General features: G+C 44.0%; 1 protein-coding gene across 1 annotated transcript in view; it reads right to left on the bottom strand.

Moving 5' to 3' along the window:
• The window catches only part of ATP2A3 (ATPase sarcoplasmic/endoplasmic reticulum Ca2+ transporting 3), a 244389-nt gene that overhangs the window by 56850 nt on the left and 161517 nt on the right, over positions 1-26022 (bottom strand). Inside the window, exon 9 of the mRNA XM_030222465.1 lies at positions 276-364. Coding sequence (XP_030078325.1) covers positions 276-364 — 89 coding nt within the window. The remainder of the gene's footprint in view (positions 1-275; positions 365-26022) is intronic.

The raw sequence follows: 26022 nt of genomic DNA, 5'->3' as shown, positions 1-26022 counted from the left end.
GATGCAAGAAGGGTTCTAAGGCTTTTCCCTTCAAAATATACTCCATTGGTAGTTCTTGATACACATTTAAAGTACAGCAAGCTATTTATTTGACAGAGCATTGATTGACCCATGGTAGGGGAAGGAATATGGCAGAGCATTGCCCAGGGCACTCTTACACTGTCCTTTAATACCCCTAAAACGAACAGACTAGTAAACAGATTTGATAAAACATTATCCGATTCTAAATCCATCTTAGAAAAGTCAATGTGTCACACAATGCAGTAATTACTTACACTTGTCCTTCTGGGGCATAGGTAGATCCAGTAATGTTGAACTCATGGAGACTGCAATTAATTCCTTCGATCTTCTCAACGATAAACATCTATGAAAATGAGAGACACACAAGAATGACTGAGCGAATGACAGAAATGTACACTTTCATCAGCCTTAGCTTGTCAATCCACCTCTACCCCTCATCCAAGAACTAGTGTAATCAACCTACTATTGGGCTCATTTTCATGGCACTTAGACTTAAAGTTCCATAGGTTACTATGGAACTTTGTAAGTCTAAGTGCTTTGAAAATACGCCTCAACATATACAAAGAAAATAGATCTTTAGAAACTGGTGTGATTCCACAGTACTGGAAAAGGGTGACAAGTGTAATCCAGTTCAGAAAGGAATGGATCCACAGAAGCTTAGTGGAGATTGGGTGGCAACACTGGTAATTGGGAAGCAAAGCTAGTGCTGGCCAGACTTCTACAGTCTATGCCCTCAAAATGGCAAGGACAAATCAAGGTCAGGTATATATATAAAGTAGCTCATACAATGAGTTTATCTTGTTGGGCAGACTGGATGGACCGTACAGGTCTTTATCTGCTGTCATTTATTATGTTACTATATAATAGAAAGGAGGCTGGAAATATAGACCAGTTGTTTTTAACTTGGTGGTAGAAAAGCTGATGGGAGACTCTACTGAAGAAAAGACAGTGAACAACCTGCCATTCAGGAGATTACAGGATCCGAGGCAGCATGGGTTTATCAGAGGCAAGCTATGTCAAACCAGTTTGATTATTTTCCTCAGCTTGGTAATTAGAGAATTAGATCAAGGATGTGTATTAGATTTCAGCAAAAGTTTTAATACTGTCCTGCTTAGGAAGTGCATTAATAAACTGAGTAGCCTGGGTGGGTTTCAAGGTGGTAGATTGGGTTAGAAACTGAGTGAAAGATGACAGAGGTTAATGGTAAATGAAATTCATTCTGAAGACAGAAAGGTGATTAGTGGAGTGCCTCAAGGACTGGTACTAGTTCTGTTCAATATCTTTTTAAGAGATACCACGGAAGGGGTCCAGAAGAGGAAGATTGTATTTCTGCAAATAACACAAAAGTCAGTAACAAAGCCGACACCTCTAAGGGACAAAATGAGAAATGATCTAAAAGGTCTGAGGAGTTTTTGAATAATTGGCAATTAAAAATGCATAGAAGTGCAAACATTCCATGGAATGGGGTATAAACTGATGTGCGTGAGACAGGAGGGAGACCTTGAGGTGACAGTATCTCGGGATCTCAAGACAGTTACACTGTGTGAAAGGCAATGACTAGAGGCAGAGACTGCTGGGGTACAGAGGGATAAGCATAGGAAGCATAAAAAGGTGATAAATATCATTGCAGTGGCCTAGCCATGAGGGCCATGGCGTAGCAATAGGTGGACCTGGGTGGGCCATGGCCCACCCTATTTGGACTGAGACCCACCCAAAATTGTGGCACTCTTGCTATGGCTGGCAGAGATCCTCAAACCCCACTAGCTGAAGATTTTCTCCTCCTCCTCAGGCAACCGGTACTCTTTCAAACGGCAGCTGGCAGCACTTGCCTCAAGCTGACACCAACACCATCCGCTCTGCACATGCTTAGCTTTCATGCATGCACAGCCTGCTGGCTGTGGAATCAGCTCAAGGAAAGCGCTGTTTGGAAGAGCGCCAACTGCCTGAGCAGGAGGAAATCTTCAGCTGGCGGGGTTTGTAGATCCCCTCCCTGCTCAGGTGTTTAATATTGTGGGCTTGCAGGTGGAGGGAGGGGATGAAGAGCAGAAAGGGGCTAGGGATGGGGGGGGGGGCATGAATTCCGTGCCCACTCACCTTGGACTCAGGCCCACCCAAAATTGGCTCTCTGGCTATGCCCCTGCACGAGGGTCACCCACTTTGGGCTCATGCCCACCCAGTAGCAGCACACCTTCTGGCTCTCCCTCCACCCTCTCCATTCCGTTTCAATATTTCCCATGACTCTTCATTCTGGTATCTTGGTCCCAAACTTTGGAACGACCTAACCCTTCACATTAGGGATCAAGTGACAATGTCAGCTTTCAAAAAAGCACTACGAACACATCTTTTTTCTGTCCCTTTCCCTTAGGTTCACTAGGTCAGCCCACCCCCACTTTTATTTTAAATTATAATGTTTGTAAACTGCTTGATGCCTGTGTGTAGGCCTACTGGTGGTATTATCAAACCTGCTGAAATAAATAAATGATGTGGCTGGCAGGGATCCCCAAACCCCCGCCAGCTGAAAATTCCCCCAAACTCTCCCTCCCGCTTGCACTGGCTCCACAGCCTTCCCTCTGATGTTCTCCCACCTATGTGGAAACAGAAAGTTGCATCAGAGGGCTGTGGGGCCGGAGCAAGCATGAAAGAAAATATTTATTTTTATTATTTTGACTAATGAAAAAACACTTGTCCCTGAAACATGATCAAAACAGAATAATCCATTTGTACAAAAGAGATGAGGTGAAGATGTGAATCCACGTGTCCCAATGAAAGGAGAGTTTAATTTTACTTCCAAACCTTTATAACACCAGGCTTCCCAAGGCAGATTACAACAACAGTTAAGATGAACCCATTAGTAAACAGGATATCCTCACTGAAATTTGACCATGTATTACTGTATTGTATAGAACAGTGTAGAAAAACGAACACAAAATACAGCCATTATTATTGCTGTTTCCACCAGCTACAATAATTTTTGAAGCTGTTTTAATGATATTCAATTTTGATTTCATGATATTTATATCTACATATGTGAAGCTTTCAAATAAATTAAAAAGCTGTCAAATAAGTAAAAAAAAATCTTTTGTCCTCCACCTTTTAAGGCGCTGCCTATCCAACTGGAACAGCTTTTGACTTTTTACAGATGGACCACGCATAGGCAGTCCGTTATTTCTAATAATCTTTTACTATTGTTTTCAATAGCATTTGCTATTGTTTTGGGTAAACCAGTGTGGTGGCAATCTCCACCTACTGCTAGCAGGCTCCGCCTACTGGCTTCATCCCATATAATGGACTAGATAGCTTCATACAGTTTCCTGTTCTCAATCTAACCTCCTTGGTTCTTACCTTCCAATTCAGAGGCATGTAAATACTCACACAGCTAGAGCGGTGGTAACTCTAAAAAGCACTGGTATGATTCCACTGAATTTAGGAGAAAGTATCGAGGTAACCTGCATGGAGCATCACTTACAACTTTAAAAGGTAACGGTACAGCTTTTAGAGGGGGATTTTCAATATAACGTCTAAGTCCGACTTTGGATGTTTTGCGAAAAACGTCCAAAATCTGAATAGGAAAGAAGGTCATTTTCCAAAAAAAAAGAAAGTCTATCTTTCCTCCCTACCCCAAAAAAAAAATACTGTTTTGAACAAGGTTTTGTGATTTGGATGTTTTATTTTTATGGTCCATTAAAAAAAAAAAAAAAAGTCCAAGTGCAAAACACACAGAAACAAGTCATTGGGATATAGGAGGAGCCAGCATTTTTAGTAGACTGGTCCCCCAGACATCCTAGGAAAGCAATAGGGCACCCTAAGGGGCACTGCAGTGGGCTTCATAAAATGCTCCCAGGTATACATTTCACCGTTGCTCCTTTATCTTGTCTGCTGAGCCCCCCAAAACCCACCCAAAATCAACTGCCCCCAACTGTATACCACTACCATAGCCCTTACGGGTGAAGGGGCACCTATGTGTGGGTACAGTGGGTTTCTGGTGAGTTTTGGAGGGCTCACAGTTTCCTCCACAAGTGTAAGAGGTAGGGGAAGGTATGGGCCTGGGTCCACCTGTCTGCAGTGCATTGCACTAATCAACAGACTACTCCAGGGACCTGCATGCTATTTTAATGGACCTGAGTACAACATCTGAGGCTGGCATAGAGCCTGGCAAGTAATGTTTTTAATCACATTTTGGGGGTGAGGGTGAGAGGGGTTAGAGACCACTGAGGGAGTAAGGGGAAGTCATCCCCGATTCCCTCCAGTGGTCATGTGGTCATTTAGGGTACCTTTTTGTACCTTATTTGGTATAAAAACAGGTCTAGCTCAAAAAGTCTTAGTTTTAGTCCAGGACGGTTTTGTTTTGTTCCATTACGGCTGAAAAATTTCCAAGTGTTAGGAATGCCCAGATCCCACCCTTAACACACACCAGACATGCCCGCTTGTGATTTGAACGCATTTCTGATGGCCTTCATAGAAAAACGTCTAAAAATTGTTTTTGAAAATACCAATTTGGATGTTTTTGTGAGAAAAATGTCCAAATGCAGATTTATGCCACTTTTTGGATGTTTTTCTCTTTTGAAAATGAGCCCCTTGGTGACTATCATAGAGGACGACACAAAGATGTTAGGTTCCATATAGGGTTACCATATGTCCGGATTTACCCAGACACGTCCTCTTTTTGAGGACATGTCCGGGCGTCCGGACGGGTTTTGCCAGTCTGCCCGTTTGTCCGGATTTCTGGACAAATGGGTGGGCGGGCGGCGGGCCTATCCTAGCCTCCCCTCCCCTTACTTACTATCTACTGCCCTGGTGGTCTAGTGACCTTTTTGGGGCAGGAAAGAGTCCCCTCTTTTCTGCCCGGAGCGCTGCCCTTGCCCTGCATCCTGTTGCTGTGACAGTCTCGGGATTCAAAATGGCCGCCGAGAGTTGAAGCGGCCTCGCGAGACGTCAACTCTTGGCGGCCATTTTGAATCCCGAGACTGTCACAGCAACAGGATGCAGGGCAAGGACAGAGCTGAAAGAGAGGGCTCTTTCCTGCCCCGAAGAGGTCACTAGACCACCAGGGCAGCAGATAGTAAGTAAGGGGAGGGGAGGTGACGGGGGGCGGGGGGCGGGGCGAGGATGTGAAAGGGGCAGGGTGTGGGCAGGGCAGGGGGTGGGACATGTGTCCTCTTTTTGAGAGGACAAAATATGGTAACCCTAGTTCCATAGGAAATCGAAGTGTGCATCAATCTAAGGGGGCCTATCACTATTGGCAGACTGGATAGGCCATTTGGGTGTTTATCTGCTGTCACTTATTATGTGAATAATTAGGGTTTGAACATGGAACTTTCTGCATATACTGAAGCACCAGACTTGTCTACTGCGCATCCTTAAAATTGCTCGGACATCAGTCAGAACATCACATGGTGACTAACGATTTGTAATGCTTAATGCTATGAAAACATCTGTCAGCATCTAAAGAGCAGAAAATAGCAACGCACTGTCAAAATATCCTCCAATCTTGCTCAAAGCCTTCAGTCCCTACAGCCAGGACCATATTTAGAGATCTGTCTCCACCGAGTTCCCTTTTCAAATTCCCTGTGTTCTTGTATACTGCTTTTTAACTTGTCTTCTGTCAGACATACCAGCAAGGCTCTGAATACCCTGCTTTCCCATACATTTGGAGAACAGACAGACCATTCCTACTACAGCTGCTCAAACAAAAAGTCCCTGGAACAACTAGTGCTGGGATAAAAGCATGGCAAGAAATGCAGTATGGCAGGAACATGGTGCCCTAGTTAAGTGTATAGTGTTAAGTAAATGGAGCTGGAGCATAATACATTCATCAAGGGTTTGGATAGGAGGGGAGAGGAGGTAAATTTCCATACAGGCCACATGTATTAAAAAGGTTTTTTTATTTTATGGCTCTGGCAAAGTACTAAGGGGCCGATACTGCATAAGTACATAAGTAATGTCACACTGGGAAAAGACCAAGGGTCCATCGAGCCCAGCATCCTGTCCACGACAGCGGCCAATCCAGGCCAAGGGCACCTGGCAAACATTCTATACATGTTATTCCTGGAATTGTGGATTTTTCCCAAGTCCATTTAGTAGCGGTTTATGGACTTGTCCTTTAGGAAACCGTCTAACCCCTTTTTAAACTATGCCAAGCTAACCGCCTTCACCACGTTCTCCGGCAACAAATTCCAGAGTTTAATTACGCGTTGGGTGAGGAAAACGTTTCTCCGATTTGTTTTAAATTTACTACACTGTAGTTTCATCACATGCCCCCTAGTCCTAGTATTTTTGGAAAGCGTGAACAGACGCTTCACATCCACCTGTTCCACTCCACTCATTATTTTATATACTGAGTGAGAATAACCTGGATTAGCCCCACTGACCAGGTCATACCCGGATTTTCAGCAGCACTCATATGGACGGTGCTGCTGAAAATCCAGGCAGACTGCCTCGACAAGGGGTGGAGTATGGGCGGAGCTGGAAATTAACCAGGCAGTGGCGAATTTCAGTCCACCAACAGGGAAAAAGCTATCCTAGCTTTATCCAGATAGAAATCCGGGTACCGGTCTGATAAGTGACAGTGAGCTGTAAGTTTGTTCGGGAGTGATTATTTCTGGTTACTCACGCCTTGATACAGCACTTCTCTAGTGAAACTATGGCCAGAGTCAGCGTGCTGAGCCAGTGACTCACACATTTCTCTGCACTCGCACTTGAAAGCTAAGTTTGGATTTGATTCTTTCATGTTTTATTTGGATCCCTCATATACTCTGTGGAGATAGCATTTATGTATATCAAAGGGTTTTTTGCCTATGACGAAAAATATACCCAACATTTACATACATAAAAACTCCACCCTTGTTATTAACCTATTAGTAAAAAAGCCCCGTTTCTGATGCAAATGAAACGGGGGCTAGCAAGGTTTTCTTCTGTGTGCATGTGGGAGTGTGTGTTCCTGCCCTCTCTGCCCTCCCCCCTCTGAGTCCTTCATTGTTACAGAGAGAGCGATTTGATTTCCTGCTTTGCTGTTTTCCTTCACTGTTTGTGTTAGAGAGAGAGCGAGGGCGGGGCAGACACTCATGGGGAAACCGGATATCTCTCCCCCTTCACACTTCCGGTTGGAGGCTTCATAGAACGTTGGTGTTGCCTTTTATATATAGAGATAACTATTGGGTTGGAGGTTGGGACGTCAGGACTCACAGAAACAGAATCCAGATCAGCCACGTGCTGGAGACCAGCGCTGACTAGGACTTCGGCTGGTGGGGGTTAGGGACTCCCGCCAGCAAAGGTACCTGATGACGGCGGGGGAGGGTTGGCGGCAGCGGAGGGGGGGGGGGTCAAATGTGGCAGGGGAGGGTTGGAGGCGGGGGGGGTGAAAGCAGGGGGGCCAGGACTAAACCTGTGGGGGCCCATGCCCCCACATAGCTATGCCCCTGGCCGACACACACACTTGTAATGCACACCTTTGCCACAATTTGGGCCCACAGTTACACCAGGTCTGTGGCTGGTGTAATTGCAGGCACCTATTGCCCAATATTCAGCACTATTTAACCAGCCAGGTATGAGTCCTGGCCGGTTGAATACCACTTAACCAGCTATCCACCAATATTCAGCAGGAGATAGCTGGTTATCTCCCGCTGAATATTTGTGGTCAGCATTTAGCAGATAACCGGCTATATTGCATAATATAGCTGGCTATCCGCCAATATTCAGCACATCGCTGGCTAAGTTTGGTGGCCAACTTGGGCAGCCAAAATAGTAGGCCTATCTTTGGCCGGTTTCAACTTAACTGGCCAGCGCTGAATATTGACTTAGCTGGTTAAGTTGAAACCAGCCAAAAATACACTGGAAACGGCCCAGCATTGAATACCTGGGCTCAGCCTGGTTAACTCCCACGGTCTGAATATCAGGCCCCAAGATTTTAGGCATTCCGATACTGGGTTACTCTAGTATTCTATTTATTTTATATTTATCTTTTTTAATTTTATCATTCATAATACACATTTATGAGTGAAAATACACAAATTTGAAATCCATTTCATAATATAGAAACATAATCAATTATTCACAAGTATATTCTTCTATCGACCAAAATAATAGGCAATTGATCCAAGAAAAGGAAATATCCCTACTGAATTAACAAGTAGTTTCACATAATAGTAAATCAAAAGTAGCTACAATCCCAAGCAGTGGCGTAGCTACGTGGGGCCTGAGGGGGCCGGGGCCCCCGCAGATTCACCCCAGGACCCCCCTCCCGGCGAACCCGCCCCCGCCTACCTTTACTTTTGCTGGCGGGGGATCCCACTCCCCGCCAGCTGACGTCTTCTCAGTCCTTCCTGCTCTTCAATTTGTTTGCTGACGTCCTGCACGTACAACGTGCAGGACGTCAGCAAACAAATTGAAGAGCAGGAAGCGACTGAGAAGATGACGTCGGCTGGCGGGGAGTGGGATCCCCCGCCAGCAAAAGTAAAGGTAGGCTGCAGCGGCGGCGGGTTCGCGGCGGGAGGGGGGGCGGCAATGTCGGCGGTGGGGGGGCGGCGCCGGGGGGAGGGCTAAAATGTGCCCCCTCCCCCCGGGCTCTGGACACCTCCCCCACGGAAGGCTGGCTACGCCCCTGATCCCAAGTGGATCCCTCAAGCCTGCCTTACAGTGTTACATAAGGGACTAAACTTGCACATTGACCTCTTCTCTACTTATTAAGAAATCTTCCAACTGTTTTGGTTCAAAAAATTGGTATTGTTTTGACTGAAATTTAACTCTGCAAATACAAGGGAATCTCAAAAGCATATCAGCTCCAATTGCAATTGCCCTTGGACGCAACATTAAAAAGATCTTTCGCCTCTTTTGAGTTTCCCGTGCCAAATCTGGAAAAATTCTTATTTTTGAACCCAAAAACTCAGAATCCAAATATCTTAAGGAAAGTTTAAGCACTGCGTCCCTATCTATTTCCAACGCAAAGGTAGCCAAAAGTGTAGTTCTTTGAGTTATAACCTCAAGTGAGGATTCAAGGAATGCGGTGGGATCCATTGCACCTTGTCTTTGTAAGTTATCTGATGTTTTACCATCTATTTGCAGATAAAAAGCACGAGTTATAGGGGCAATGAATTCTCAGGCATTCCCAGAATCTCAGTCAAGTACTTTTTTACCATTTGAATTGGAGCAACTAAAGGAGACCTAGGAAAGTTTATAAATCTTAAAGTCAGTCTTTTAGTCTGATTCTCCAAATATTCCAAGCGCCTTAAAGTAAAGTTCTTGTCATTGATTAATGTTTATTCCATAAGTTCAATTCTCTCCATTTTCCCAGTCAATCGCTTAACTACTTGTTCCAGGGTTCTCACTGCTTTCTGCAAAACAGCGAAGGCTGTTATCTGTCCCGGTCCTCTCAAGTTCTCAGCTCCAGCTTTCCTCTTCTGCAAACTCCCTCCCTGTTCAGCCTGGTTTCCTCCTTGGGTCAGAGCGACAGGGCTTGCTAGGAGGGCTTCCCTTCCGGGTTGTGGGGGCGCTGCATGTTCGATGGGGCTCAGGGAAGCAGGCACTGGCAGATGGAGTGGATGCCAATTCGGGACCAGACGGAGCTGCGAACCGATCCAGCATTGTTTGATGGAGCTGGGGTGTTCCGCCCGGGACGGAGGGAGCCTCCCGGACTTTACCTCTCCTCTTACCCATAGGTAAGATGCTCTCAACAATGGCAAACAAATCTCAGCTCAGCAGCGCATCTGTCGAGTCTACTCAAACAGTCGCCATCTTGGATCCTACTCTAGTATTCTATAACGGCATGTGGGTGCCCAGATGGCATTATAAAATACACTCTAACCCTGTGGCATCAGGGTATCTAAACAGAGACCCCCACTTATAGAATTACCTCCCTAATGGCTGGATGTAGGGCCCATGATTGCAGGATTCTGAAAGAGGTGCTCATGCCTAGTCCTCAGCCTGAGGACTGTCATTTACAATGACCAGACCAGGTATTTATTTATATTTGGATTTTGGTCACACTTTTTCAATAGTAGCTCAAAGTGACTTACATTAAGGTAAACTAGGTATTTCCCTGTCCCCAGAGGGCTCACAATCTGTTATACTGGCCAGGGCAGGGCAAAGAGCTGTAAATAGAGGAATATAACACGTCTTAAACTCGGAGTGGAAGGGCAAGTAAATCCAGAGGTTTTTGTTTTGAGGGGGAACTGAGTACCGGCACCTTTTCCACTGTCTGCTAAAATTGTCCCACAGACACCAAGTTTTAATGAAAGAGCTTAGGCTCTACACATCAATTCTGCCTTGCCATAGATTCTGTGACTGGTTGCAGGGGGCCTGGCTAATGTGGGGTGGGTTCCTTAGCGATCACCCCACCCTTGAAAAGTGGCCTAGCATTTGAGTACCGGCACCTTTTTTTGCTAGAAAAAAAAAAACACACTGAGTAAATCTAAAATCTAAATTCAAGGACTCAAAACGCCATCTGCCACCCCTGGTACTGACTGAGCTGAAAGTAGAAAAGGAGCAGGGACTAGAACCCTTCACATGATGCATTAGCAAACAAACGCTTACTCGTACCATGACTCAAAAAGGGACTAAACATTCAAGGACTGACGTCAGTACACAGGCTTCTTCCCCAAGTTCTTCAGATCATATGCAAGGGCTGCTAGCATGGCCTAATTTTACTCTATCCTAAGAATGGGAGTGGTGGTGGTGGTGGGGGAGGGGGAGGGAGAGAAATAGGAAGTATATAACCATGTCACTCCTTCAATGAGAAATGTATTCCTATGCTGCAGTGGGATAAAGCTGAAGTAGATACTTGATTATCGTAACAGTTTGGAGATAAGCATGGAAGTCAATGTTTTTATAGATCTGATGAAAATTAAAGCATGTATAGATTACACCCATAGATAGATCATAGGGATGCAAAAGCAAGCATAGAAAAGTAATTATACCCAATAAATGAATCGGCTGACTGCATCATCGCAAGAGACATTTGCCATCTCAGAGAATTTCACTTAGCAACAGCCATCGCATAATTCTGAAGGCAAGCTCATTTCAACGAAGGATTCATATTGCATAACTTGTGCTGCATGGTCTTTGTGGGAGAGCTGGTAGCTGAATGATCAGAATAATGGACGGGGAACTGGGAGACAGGTTCAAACCTTGCCGCAGACACTCGTCTTGGCCTTGGACAAGCCACTTCACCTCCAACTGTCTCAAGCACCCACTTAAGATGAAACTCTCTGGGGAAGGTATTTTCTACACTTGTATGTAATTTACCGCAAAGACCTTGGTTCAAGGAGCTACATAAATTCAGAAGCTGAATGCGTATTGTAGAAAAAAAACATGATCCAACCAAAGGACAGCTGTTACACATACTTGCTCTTGCAAAGAAAAGCAAAAGGGAGGTAGATAGATATTGCAATAGAGCAAGTAAATAACAGCCACGATAGTGTCTCATAAAAACTCCAATTTGAAGTTAATTTGTAAAATCAATCCTTCTCCTTGATAAACAGGGATCATAATTCTGCAAGAATGTACCCGGACAGGTGTTTATGACATTCTCAGCTGTTTCAGGGGGCAATCTTCAAACTGTGCGTACTGGAATGAAGTCTGTGGATACTTTTTACCCATGAACGTTGCACCAAGTTTCAAAGGCAAAAGAAGCTGCATTTGTGTGTATAGATTTGAAGATATCATCTACCTGTGTTATTCTTCTCCTCAACCTAAACTTGTTTCCCCACTCTGGGAATAGTACATTGCGAAACATGATGCGTACTTTTAAGCACAATGAGGGAGTGCAATTTTCAGACAATTTACATGCAGTGGCGTAGCTACAGGGGGGCCACGGGGGCCTGGTCCCCCTCAAACTGGTTCCGGGACCCTCAGTTTGCTGCTAAGGTGTTTATCCCGCACTGGTCTTACATTGCTGGCGCCCTGTCCTGTTTTTCAGCGCTGTGCACACTCATTTTAATGAAACTGAGCATGCTCGCGAATGCTCAGTTTCATTAAAATGAGCGTGCACGGCACTGAAAGCAGGACAGGGCGCTAGGCAATGCAAGAGTAGCACGGGACAAACACCTTAGCCAAGGTACCTTCCAGCGGCAGTGGCGGGGGGGGGGGGGGGGGGGCGGCTGCAGCAGATGGAGTACCTTCTAGTGTGTGTGTGGGGGGGGGAGGGGAACAGTGGGAGGGTGGCAGTAGGGAGGTAGGCCCAAATGTGCCCCCACCTTGGGCTCTGGCCCCCCCTCCCGTCAAAGTCTGGTTACGTCCTTGTTTACATGGGTAAATTGATTTAAAAATTGCTCTCTGCATAATTATGAAATTACAAGTTCAATATCATATTTGTCAGGAATATGCAAGAAGAGAAGTTAGGAGATATTTTGGTGTTTTTTCGTTTGCAGCAATTATGTAAACCATCTTGTTTTCATTTTTGAAAAGCAATATATCCAATATCTGAATTGAAAAACTGAACAGAGATGAATGAAACCCCTCTTTGTTCACTTGTAAACAAATACAAAGACTTGTAAGCAAAATTATGACCATGGGCTGAAAAATAAAATGGGTCATGTTTCACCAAATCATATGCACTTTTGCAAACGTGAAAATTATTTTTGAAGAACCAGCCGGGCTTCCTCCAGTCTTTGTAGAAACTAAGAACAACAGCTTGTTATTAATTAGTGACAAGAGTTGGACAAAGCCATGCTTTAAAGGAGTAAATGCTATTTACCGCAACGTGGCAGTAACCTAAGTCCTCTTCCATAGATTGATTTCATCATCTGGTGCTGGTAGAAATATCCTGGTGAGATGTTGCACAAATCCAGAAGTGATAAACCAAGGCGGAGAAACCACAAAGAATGCACACACATGCATCAAAAGCAAGGAACAGCACACAGCTGCATACAGAGGTAACCCTGCCATGGCAAACTGAAATGAAGAAGATTCTTCCACACTTCAAATCATGCAAGAAACTATGGGGAAAATTCTATAAGTGGCACTTCTTTTGAGGTGTCCTGATGCCATGCAGCGACAGCTTAATCTATAATGGCATCTGGGCACTCAGAGTCTGTTGTATACAATACCCCCCGGATTCTATATATGGTGCCCAAAATTGTGCGCTGAAATTTGGCACACATCGGGCGTATTCCACAATTGTGCGCGCAACATAGTTGACAAATGAGCAGTTAATTGGCAATAATTGGGTGCTAATAATTATTTGCACTAATCGGCAACAATTAAAATTCACATGTGCATCTTCCTAGTCTGGATTCTATAAAGATGTGTGCCTCCGTTTTCTGTGTGGATCCATAAAGGAGGCATGGGAGGAGCAGAGGCGGATCAGGGGCATTCCTAGAAATTGTTATAGAATATGGCAGATCCTCGCCGAGAATTTATATACCAGGTTTCAGTTGATGTAAATCCTTGTGCCCAAAATTGGGCGTGGATCCTGGTGCCAAGCGCTATTCTATATACGGCAGTAGCGTAGGTACGTGGGGCCACGGGGGCCTGGGCCCCCGTAGATTTGGCCCTGGACCCCCCTGCCGATGGCCCTATCGACCCCCCTTCCCGCTGCCAACCCGCCGTCACCGTCGCCTACCTTTGCTGGCGGGGGACTCCAACCCCCTCCAGCCGAGGTCGCCTTCTTCCTTCGTTCTTCGTGCAGGATGTCAGACTCAGAACGAAAGAAGAAGGTGACCTGGGCTGGCGAGGGTTGGGGTCCCCCGCCAGCAAAGGTAGGCGACGGCAGCGGCGGGGGAGGGTTGGCGACAGGATGGGGGGTTGAGAGGGTCATCGGCAGGGGGGAGGGGTCAAAGTTGTTGGTTGTGGCAGCGGGGGGGGGGGGGGGGGGGTGGCGGCGGCGCCGAGGGGGCTAAAATGTGCCCCCTCACCTCGGGCTCTGGACCCCCCACCCGCCAAAGTCTGGCTACGCCCCTGATAAATGGCATCCAAATTTGGGCACGGTTTATATAATAGCGCCTAGTGCTCATTGTATTCGGTGCCCAAATTTAGGTGCCGTTTATTTATTATTTATTTATTTATGTAGCACATTTATACCCCACTTTTTCCCACATTGTGCAGATTCAAAGTGGCTTACAATGTACTGATTAGGCTATCGCCAGACCAGTGGTTATACAATTTCAATTAGAGAGAAGATAAAAGAAACAGAGTAAAAAGAAAATAGGGAAAGGGTAAGAGAGACTAAAATCAAGTCCTACTAGTGCAACCCAATATCAGCGCATCTTACATTTAGGCGGCCTGGTGTTAATGGGAGGTACCTAAGGACCTCTTTTACTAAGGTGCACTAGCATTTTTAGTGCGCACTAATATTTAGGGTCTGCTACACATTAGCGACATCCATAGGAATATATGGATGTCTCTAATGCTTAGCGTGCCCTGAATAATAGCGTACACTAAAAACGCTAGCGCACCTTAGTAAAAGACCCCCCCTAAATGCAGCAAGGGCCCATATTTTTATTTATTTATTATTCGGATGTATTTACCTCTTTTTGAAGGAATTCACTCAAGGTGGTGTACGGCAAGAATAAAAATCAAACATAAGCAATAGACAAATTACAGTAGTAAAAATATTCAAACAACAATACAAAGAATGGCATAGTATTCTACATTACAATGTCGACAAGATACATAATAAAACATTTTAATAGACAGCATAGGGTGTAAGCAAAGATGGAACATATAGATAGATAAGACAGAGTAATAGCAGTAAGAAAAGAAGGTACTAATTTAAAGAAAGGTGTAAATGAGGTCAGAAATGTGCTTGAACATTATCGTAGCTAGGATAGGAGTGGATAAACATGTCCTGCTATAGTATGTGTAGCGTGTGTGTGTGTGTTTGACTAACAAATTAGTTACTTCTTCCATTAAAGGCCTGGTTGAAAAGCCAAGCTTTCACCTGCTTCCTGAAGTAGAGATAATCTTATATTGAGTGAAGCCTTTCAGGGAGTGCATTCCAGAGCGTGGGGACTACTCCAGAGAATTCTCGCTGCATGCGGGTATCACATTGTGTGATGTTCTTTGGAGAGCATGTAGTTAGGGATACTCCTTGGGAGGACCTCAGGGGGTCTTTTACTAAGCCACGGTAGCGTTTTTAGCTCTCGGTAGAAATCAGATGGTGGAAAACGCCGAGGCGCCCCTAGGAATATAATCGGCGTCTCAGCATTTACTGCCAGCTGATTTGTACCACGAGCTAAAAATGCTACTGCAGCTCAGTAGAAGACCTTCTTAGTGACCTTGGATAAATAACTGCCATTATAGAATTGGTACTAAGCATGCTCTACTGTGGTACTTATATTGAGGAATCCAACTGCCCCCTTTATATCAAATACGTACCTTTTTTTTAGTGATCATATTCAACTGAATTGTATAATACACCCTCCTTAAGTACCTATTTCAAATTGTGTTAAATTTGTCATTTTATTTCCTGCTTCGTGTTATTAAATCTTAGCAATGGTTGGCATTTGAACCTGCAGTGTCATTAGCCTACCTAAAGCGGCAAGAAAGAAGTCCCAACAGGTTGCTTCTTCTGAGCCAGCGTAAAATTTGACACAGTAACCACAGCAACGAAAAAGTTCAGTTTCCGTGGGTCTGCTCACTCTGTGATGGACAGCGGCTCCAATAGCAGCAAAGCAAAAGCAGCCTTTCAGACTCTTGTGTTTGAAAAGGCAAAGGTCGGTTTAATAAACGCATTACAACTTATTTCCAGACTTAATAAATGATAATGTTTATTGCAGATGTAAACCATGGGGAGGAAATAGCTGTACATTAATCCATAAACAGGATAGATTCAAAAAATGTTTTAAACAACCATACTAGTACTTTTAAATGGATCTCTGAAGGGTGTTGGCTGGGATCCTGTTAGAAAGGCTTCTGTGTAAACTTTGCTGCAGTGTTTACCTTTTAAGGGTGGAGGTTGTACACTAGGTCCTAGTGTCATACAAAGAAGGGAACAGGAATGGCTACACACCAACCTTCCATGCAGGTTTAATGCACTCACCTCTACCTTTAACTCCTTATATTCTTCTTTTCAAATAATGTAGCTGTCATGGTCTGCCCCGCTCTAACAGTGGTGTCCTGAGGGCAGTCTCGGGTGGTCAGCCCCTGTGCGGATCCTAGAGTAGAGGTACCAGGCCTAGAGACCAGTTCTAGGACGGGCAGTTGGAAAGCCCAGTGCTTCACCTGCGATGACCGTCGTTCCCCAGAGGTTGAGCTCCTGGGTTCGGGCGGCTGGCAGGGCCGCCGAGAGGGGGAGCAGGGGGGGCAAAATTCCCTGGGACCAGGCCTCCAAGGGGGGCTCGGCACCGGGGTCAGGCCGCCGGCGCTGCAGTCCCCGGTCTCACCTGCCTGCCTCCACGGCTCTGGGCCCCCTTCATTCAAAGCGGATGTCACAGATCGCATCTCTTCTGGCCTTCCCTCCCTGTGTCCCGCCCTCGTGGAAACCAGAAGTTACATCACACGAGGGCGGGGCACAGGGAGGGAAGACGAGAAGAGACACGATCTGCGACTGCCGCTTTGAATGAAGGAGGCCCGGAGCCGTGGAGGCAGGCAGGTGAGATCGCGGACTGCAGCGGAAGGGGGGGGGGGGGGGCGCGGAGGCGGGGCAGCTTTGCCCCGGGCCCGGCCTAGTATCTCGGCAGCCCTGGCAGCCGGCAGGACTTCAGGAAAATCTGGGCAAAGACGACTACTAGGAGGTGCCAGTCAGCAGAGGTGCGGGCAATGAGTGCAGGGGAAGAAGTCCCACTCCAGCCAAAGGTGGCGTCAGGTTCAGACAGGCAGCAGTCTAAAGGCAAGGTCAAGTTCAAGCAGAGGCCTAGGAAGGCAGCAATCGGAAGGCAAGGGCAGGTTCAAGCATAGGTCTAGGCAGGTGGCAGTCAGAAGGCAAGGACAGGTTCAGGCAGAGGTCTAGGCAGGCCGCAGTCAGAAGACAAGGCCAGGATCAAGCAAGCAGAGGTCTAGACAGGCGGCAATCAGAAGACAAGAACGCACCAGTACTAACCAACAGAGTAGCAGCTGAGGCAGAGAAACCGTGGTAGAACCCTGCTTAAGAGCTGAAGGCATCTGACGTCAAGGAGGGCCGCACCCACAGGTATGCGCCATACCGGAAGGCATGCAGGAATGACACGGGCAACCTGAGGGCATGTGGGAATGATGCAGTACAATGCAGGGCTAAATTTAAAACCCTATGTCTGATCTTCAATGCCCTTAAAGGAAATGGCCCCAAGTACTTGAAGAACAGGATCGACCTCTACACACCTCCAAGGACACTGAGATCGTCCCAAGGAGTACTCCTAACCACACCCTCTACAAAAGACATTACATGATGCGATACCTGTAAGTAAGCCCTCTTCGGAGTAGCCCCCACATTCTGGAATACACTCCTTGAAAGGCTCTGCTTAACACAAGACTATCTCTACTTCAGGAAGCAGGTGAAAGCTTGGCTGTTCAACCAGGCCTTTAGTAGAAGAATTAGTCTCTCTCTCTCTCTCTCTCACACACACACAAGGAGTGACACGGGCTGCATATACTGCAGCAGGACATATTTATCCACTACCTTAGCTGAGATAATATTTAATCTCCTATCTGACCTCATCATGTGCAACTTTCCTTAAATTAGTCTCCTTATTTTCTTACTCTCTTATCTTTCTATATGTTCCATCTTTGCTTATACCCTACACTGTCTATTAAAATGTTCTCCTACATTGTAAGTGGTATACTATGTTATTAGAATATTTTTACTGCTGTAATTGTCTATTGCTTATGTTTGATTTATTGTTGCTGTACAGCGCCTTGAGTGAATTCTTTCAAAAAGGCGGTAAATAAATCCTAATAAAAATTTGCAGGTTCAACTGAAACTTTGGTTAATATTAGCCAGTTTTTGATGCACAGTGGATATTTGAAAATATATCCAATCCCCTCTCTCCGCCCCAGCCATTTGTGTCCTTTTCTTGCTGAAGCAGGAAATAAAAAAAAATTCTTAAAACTGTATAAAGCAGACCCCTGGCAAACTTACAGAAATGGTGAGCGTGAAAAGACAGCTTGGGACATCCCAACTGGTTTACTATTTCTTAAATTTATAGAAATGGAAAGCATAATGTAATAAAATCATAGGGAGCACCTCAGTCAGCCAACCTAGTGTCCTTCTTGGCTTCCTTACAGTGTGAATCCTATTCTCTCTTGGAGCACACTCTCCCTTTCAAAGGATATAAACAGCTACCAAATGCTAACCCTTTTGAGGAAGCTTTGAAAGCATGCAAGATGATCACTGATTTCACATTCAAAGCAGGGAGGACTGCATGCCGCCCTCCAGAGAGGGGGCAGGAGCAGTTTATGTCAAGAAAATCTGACTGGGGAAACAAGCAGAATCAATGAAGTGTTCATTATTTCTTCATTACCATTAAGTTTTCAGTTCTGCCTGAAGCTGGAGAGCATTAATTAGTAAGGGTTTCCCTGGGTTCTTAATTGCTTTATTGAACATAGACTATCTGTACATGCCTATAGCTGCTGACATCTGGAGAAGAAATTATGTGGGGTTTTTTCTTCTTTTTTTTCCATTTCCTACTGAAATACATTGGCATAAATAGAGTGATGTGGTAGCCGTGTTACTCCACTTTTAAAGGTAATAAATAGAAATACAACAAAACATATAAAAGAAAATGATACCTTTAACTTAATACATTTTTTAAATTAGATATCGAAGGTAATCCTTCTTCTTCAGATCAGAAATAAGCAAATGTTGATAAATAATAATATATATATAAGTGAAACACCAAAGCATTCCAATGACAGTTTCACAGGAAGAGGGTTAGGTTGGTAAGGTGAGAAACAGGGGGAGCTGGGTGGATCAGAGACAGGGAGAGATGAATGGTAAGAGGGTGACAAAGCAGTAGAATTTATAATGGGCTAGAAAACCCAGATCTTTGTTAAGTCCTGTCTGGTGAGTGTCAAAATATTTAATCATTTTGACTTCAAAGGTCTTACGTTCCTGGATTGTCTTAAGTTTCCTTTTAGTATTCTCACTATAAAATCATTGATACTGTGTGCTGGTTTTGTAAATTGAGGTCCGGCAGAGTTAACATCCTGGTTGGCACTGGCATTTTTCATAGGATGTCTATGTAAATTAAATCTCGCCTTTAGCATCTGGCTTATTTCTCCACTATAGCACCTTTCTTCACACTTTTTACATTGAATATACCATATGTGAAGGATTCCTTTATGTTGAATATTTTCCTTTGTGAATGACTGTGGGATCCTGTGAAATGTGTTGGCACAGTTTGCAGCTAGATATATGCAAGGATGTGTGCCACTCTCTTCTTTTTGAGTTTCTACAGGGAGCTTAGTTTTCACTAGTAAGCTCCTAATAAAAACTCTCAGCTTTACTCACTGAGATTAAGTTCAGCTGTGGATCACAGCCTATACTGAATTCTCCTTTACCTTCCTTAAAAATGTATTTAGATAAAAGTTTATTGAATTTTTAGAACAGGTCCCTTGGAACCTAATAACATATATATATATGTTTTAAAATTTGCGCCCTAGTACATAAAATCATCTACGGCGAAGCCCCAGCATACATGGACACCTTGATCAACTTGCCACCAAGGAACACATACAGGTCTGCACGATCGTACTTAACCCTCCATTACCCAGTATATTCTGGACTTAAATACAAAAGAACCTATGCATCAACTTTCTCTGGAATGATCTACCTAAGCTAGTGAAATTCACCACTGATCATCCTACCTTCAAAAAGCGCCTCAAGACCTTTCTATTTGGCAAAGCATATACACCACTACCCTCTGGCATTTCTAACTTCTGAACTGTCTTCTCTGCTGTCATATTACCACCTCTGCTTTTTCTCTTCACCTCACTTCTGTCCTTTCCCATTATACTTCTAGAACATTAATTGTTTTGACCTTACCTGCTGTATGTTTATGAAGATTGGGCCTACCCTTGGGTGGGAAATTGTGGGATATAAGTGCTGTAAATAAATAAATAAATATATATATATATTGTAGTGGGATTGATTCTGTCTTGTGATTCTGCATATTTTTATCTCTCCCTTGGGGTTTTTGTTTTTTTTGTTAGTGATTTACTTCTGTGAGATAGCACTTTACAAAACCAGAACATTGTATCAATGATTTTATAGTGAAAATACTAAAAGGAAACTTAAGACAATCCAGGAACGTAAGACCTTTGAAGTAAAAATGATTAAATATTTTGACACTCACCAGACAGGACTTAAAGATCTGGGTTTTCTAGCCCATTATAAACCATACAAATTCTACTGCTTTGTCACCCTTTTATCTACCATGCACCTCTCCCTGTCTCTGATCCACCCAGCTACCCCTGTTTCTCACCTTACCCACCCTACCCTCCTCCTGTGAGACTGTCATTGGAATGCTTTAGTGTTTCGCTTATATACACTGTTATTTATTAATATTTGCATATTTCTGATCTGAAGAAGAAGGGCAACCTTCAAAAGCTAATCAAAAAATGTATTAAGTTAGTCCAATAAAAAAGGTATCACCTTATTTTCTTTTCTATGTTTTATTGGCATAAGTGAAATTTTAGGAGTCAGAAAGTGGAAAAAACATGTTATAATGCCTTTGTATCTCCATGTTCAAGTGTAAAGCGCTGCGTACGTCCAGTAGCACTATAGAAATGATAAGTAGTAATAGTAGTAGTATTGCTCCATGGTGTAACTGCACCTTCAATACTGTGTGTGCAATTCTGGTCACCGCATCTCAAAAAAGATATAGTAGAATTGGAAAAGGTATAGAGAAGGACAACAAAAATGATAAAGGGGATGAGACGGTTTCCCTATGAGGAAAGGCTAAAGCAGCTAGGGCTCTTCGGCTTGGAGAAAAGACGGCTGAGGGGAGATATGATAAAGGTCTATAAAATAATGAGTGGAGTGGAGTGGAATGGGTAGACATGAATCGCTTGTTTACTCTTACTAAAAATACTAGGACTAGGGGGCACGCAAGGAAGCTACAAAGTAGTAAATTTAAAATGAATTGGAGAAAATATTTCTTCGCTCAATGTGTAATTAAACTCTGGAATTCACTGCCAGAGAATTTAGTAAAAGCAGTTAGCTTAGTGGGGTTTAAAAAAAAAGGTTTGGATGGCTTCCTAAAGGAAAAGTCCATAGATCATTATTAAAATGGACTTGGGGAAAATCCACTGCTTATTTCTAGGATATGCAGCATAGAATGTATTGTACTGATTTTGGATTTTGTCAGGAACTTGTAACCTGGATTGGAAACAGAATCCTGGGCTTGATGGACCTTCCATCTGTCACATTATGGCAATGCTTATGTTCTTATGTTTGATACTCAGGGCTACTTATCCAAGGAGAACGTGTTACTACCCAGTTAAGTAGAGCTAATTGGGGCCAGAACTGGATTTTCTTAGCCATATTATTCAAATAATAATATTGAAGATTATTGCAAACCACTCTGTTGTTATCCAGATAGCACCAGGGCAGTCTGCGGGCAGAGCAAAAGCAGTCTTATTAGTCCTGTTATCAACAACGTCCAGCGCACTATCAGAATCACTATCTGGATAAAGTCAGGACGGCAAAAGGCTTATCCTAACTTTGGTTAGCTATCTGGATATTGGGCTAAATACCGGCAATATCTAGATAGTGTGAGCAGTTGGCACATAACAGATGGCATTAAAATAAAGAAAGACAAAAATACTGACCATCCCAGTTGAAACGCTACCAGCAACAGGTCCATTTCTGCTCATGTATTCTAAAAGTTTTCTGACAATGCAGTGTTACAAGGTCTTTTTGAATGCCTTTACTGAAAACAGAAACCTGGTATTATCAATTTACCCACAGAGAATGAACCTGCTTCCTTCCAACCACTCAGCATAGGATGCTGAGCTGGTATATCTATATATGTAATTTTTAACTTTTTTTATATATATATCTATATGGAACATAAACAGAGATGCCAAGTTACCCAGTTCCAGGCTGGAGATTTTGGGGCAGTCCTGGATATCTGACCACCTCATCCTGGTGCATTGTGGAACTTGCAGCATTGATTTCAAAGGGCAGGATTCAGACAGTACAAATCTCACACTGCTTTGGGATGTAAGCTCCAAAACTAGGACTGTCCTACAATCTCCAGCCTGGAACTGAATAACTTGGCATCTCTGCATAAAATGAGAAAAAAGTATTTCTAAAAAGGATGAGATGCACAGGTAGAGGAAATGCAAGATGAGCAGAGAGAAAAGTCCAATCTAGGCTTATTTGGACCAAACCCCTGCTCTCTCAGACAGATTGTGCTTCGGTTCTCCGAAAAGATGACAGGAAGCAACACAAGAATGAGCTACAAAGCCATCAACACAACATCTGATGCGGACTTAAAGCAAGCTTAGATACGGGGAACACCGATTGGAACATTAACCCTGTAATTCTATGTCCACACTTGTGCAAAGAATACTGTAACTCTCGTGAGTAAGTGTGCATTTACACAAGTAAGTGGTAGCAAAACACATGGGGGTAGATATTCAGACCGTAATGGTCAGCGATGTTTTAGCCCCTATCGGCCTTATGCTCGGATATTCAATGTTGGGCTATGTCCGAAAATTGGCACTAAATCATTAAAAACTAACAAAAAGGCATACCCTACTAACCCAACTTAAATGCCTGTACCCTGCAACACAACAAAACCAAAGCTTATAATGGACATATAATAACTCTTCCTCTCTACGATTCCATAATGTGTACACACGAACCTTATTCTACCACAACAGTACTGTATTTGCTCATACTGGAATTGGCGAACGCCTTTACGGTACTAAGTAAGCCACATTGAGCCTGCAAATAGGTGGGAAAATGTGGGATACAAATGTAACAAATAAAAAAATAATAAATAAATTTCCAGATATATGTGGATGGCCAGCACTTATCAGGTTAAGAGCCAATATTCAGCCCTTAGCTGAATAAATGAAACCAGACAAAGATAAGACCATGTGTTATGCAGTCTGTTTTCTCTGGTTACATTACCTGGTTAAGTGCTGAATACTGGCATTAAACTGGATAAGTACCAAATCCACCCTGACTCCACCCCTGGACTGCCCACAGAGGGGATATTAACTGGATAGTGCCCATGAAGTGCCTCTGAATATTCCCAGATAGCCCCACACAAGGAATTTATCAGGGCAGGAGCCTCTTCCCCCTGGTTAAATCACTGAATAATCGATCCCCTAAGCATTATAATTATGATCTGCTATGATTTGTAAGAATTCTTCAGTGTATTATTGGAGTGATTGTTTTAGGTTTATGTAGATTTTATTATGATTTTTTTTAATTATTGAGATTTATTACCCGCCTCTATGAAGAAATTCACGCAAAGTGGTGTACAGCAGGCACAGTTTAACATAAGATTTACAAATTTGTTAACAGCATAACAATAGTAAAATATCCAAGAATAAACATAAATAAAATAAATGAGGTAAACTTGAAAAAAACAGTAATTTGAAACCTAATAATAGGACTACCATGAAACAGGATCAAAAATATACATATTTGACAGCACTGAAATTCAAATAACAGAGCTATAATACAATCCTGCTTATAATCGAAAGAGAAAAACGCCTATATTGCGACCCAAATCGGGAGAAGGGCGTCTTTCTCCCGTGGGCGCCCAAATCGGTATAATCGAAAGCAGATTTTGGGTGTTTCCAACTGCAGTCTGTCACGGAAACGGGTAAAGTTGATGGGGGCGTGTCGGAGAGTGGTGAAGGCGGAACTGGGGCATGGTTATCGGCCGAAGAGAGATGGGTGTCTTTAGCTGATAATTGAAAAAAAAGGCGTTTCTACTGCGATTTTGGGTCACTTTTTGTGGACACTTTTTTTTCACGAACAAGTCCCAAAAAAGTGCCCCAACTGCCCAGATGACCACTGGAGGGAATCGGGGATGACCTCCCCAGACTCCCCCAGTGGTCACTAACCCCCTCCCACCAAAAAACCCCCCACTTTAAAAACTTTTTTTCCAGCCTCTATGCCAGCCTCAAATGCCGTACCCACCTCCATGACAGCAGAATGTGTTCTATCCTGTGACAGCCTTTCCCTGGTTCTGATGTGGCTCTCGGGTGAGTGGGACACCTTTTCTGTTATGCAAACTGCAGAGTCACATCAGCAATGCATTGTGGTGGGTGTAGGGTATTGGGCTCCCTGATTCCACTAGCTTGTGGCAAATGCTCACGATGTTGGTAGTTGGTAGACTCTACTCCCATGGTGCTTTTCCCCCTGCTTACTGGGTCAGAGTGTGCCCTGTTTTGTTTCCGGTAGTCCATGAGGTAGTGGCTATTTTTGTAAGCCAGTTTTAGATCCCTTTCACGTGTTGGCCACCTTACAGAACTTAGTTCTTACCTTGAATGTGGCTAAAAGAGGGCATTGTACAGCATTCTGCCAGCTCTGACCTACTGCTCATCTCAGTACCAGGGAGACTCGTTGTCAGTGGGGCACAACCTCTGATCTGCAGTTAACTGTGAGTAAGCGTGCTTATTCCAATAAAGGACGTTTTCGGAGAGATTAGTCTTCAGGTGTCAACTGGTGTGCCAATGTTATATAGCAGCAACAAGTCCTAGAGGCCTGCGTGTATGCAGGTCCCTGGAGCACTTTTAGTGGGTACCGCAGTGCACTTCAGCCAGGTGGACCCAGGCCCATCCCCCCTACCTGTACCACTTGTGCTGGTAAATGGGAGGCCTCCAAAACCCACTGTACCCACATGTAGGTGCCCCCTTCACCCCTAAGAGCTATGGTAGTGTTGTACATTTGTGGGTAGTGGGTTTTGGGAGAGAGGGGTTGGGTGCTCAGTACCCGTGGTAAGGGGTGGGAGCGTTGCATGTGGGAGCGTTGTCTGAAGTCCACCGCACTGACCTCTAGGGTGCCCAGTTGGTGTCTTGGCATGTCAGGGGGGCGAGTATACTACGAATCGTGGCCCCTCCCACGACCAAATGGCTCGGATTAGGACGTTTTTGAGCTGGGCGTTTTTAGTTTCCATTATCGCTAAAAGAAACAAACGCCCAGCTGAAAAACGTCCATTTTTTCGAAAATACAGTCTGCCCGCCTCTTCACATACCCGTTTTCGGACATAGATGCCCATGGAGATAGGCGTTCGCGTTCGATTATGCCCCTCAATGTCAGCATAACACTCACACACACACAAGGATTGACTCGGGCTGCACATACTGCAGCGGGACATGTTTATCCACTCCTACCCTAGCTGAGATGATATTTAACCATCTCTCTGACCTCACATACAACTTTCTTCAAATCAGTCATCTTACTTTCTAATTCTTCCTACTTTCTTACTCATCTATACTTTGCCTTACCCTTCACTATCAATTATAATGTTCTATTACGTATTGTGTAGTCATTGCAAGTAGCATACCATGCCATACTTTGTATTGTTACTTGAATATTTTTACTGCTGTAATTGCCTATTGCTCATGTTTGATCTATTCTTACTGTACACCGCCTTGAGTGAATTCCTTCAAAAAGGCGGTAAATAAATCCTAATAAATAAATACTAACAAAACATCTAATACGCACACATTAGAACATTCAAATAACATAGATATGATGCTAATGATTTTCTACAATACAGTTTACCATGTAGCCGAGGGTCCAAGTGCAGATATATAGATGGAGACAATATGGGTGGTACACAGTCAGTTGGGATAAACAGAAGGGTGGCTAAACTCATGGTAAGTTCTTTGTACAATTAAACAAGATAAAAGGAACTGATCTAGGTTTTAGCGTGTGTTGCAATCTAGTCCAGGTGCAGAATGGGTATATAGTCAGTTACCCTATCAGGCTTATTTTTGAAAGAGAAGGGCACCCATCTTTCAACACAAATCACAAGATGGGCGTCCTTCTCCCAGGGTCGCCCAAATCGGCAAAATTGAAAGCCGATTTTGGACGCCCTCAACTGCTTTCCGTCATGGGGATGACCAAAGTTCATGGGGGCGTGTCAGAACATAGCGAAGGCGGGACTGGGGCGTGCTTAACAC

This window comes from Microcaecilia unicolor, chromosome 13 (genome assembly GCF_901765095.1).
Source record: "Microcaecilia unicolor chromosome 13, aMicUni1.1, whole genome shotgun sequence".
NCBI lineage: Eukaryota > Metazoa > Chordata > Amphibia > Gymnophiona > Siphonopidae > Microcaecilia > Microcaecilia unicolor.
The sequence above is the reverse complement of the archived record's forward strand: the minus strand, read 5'-3'. Positions and strand labels throughout refer to the sequence as shown.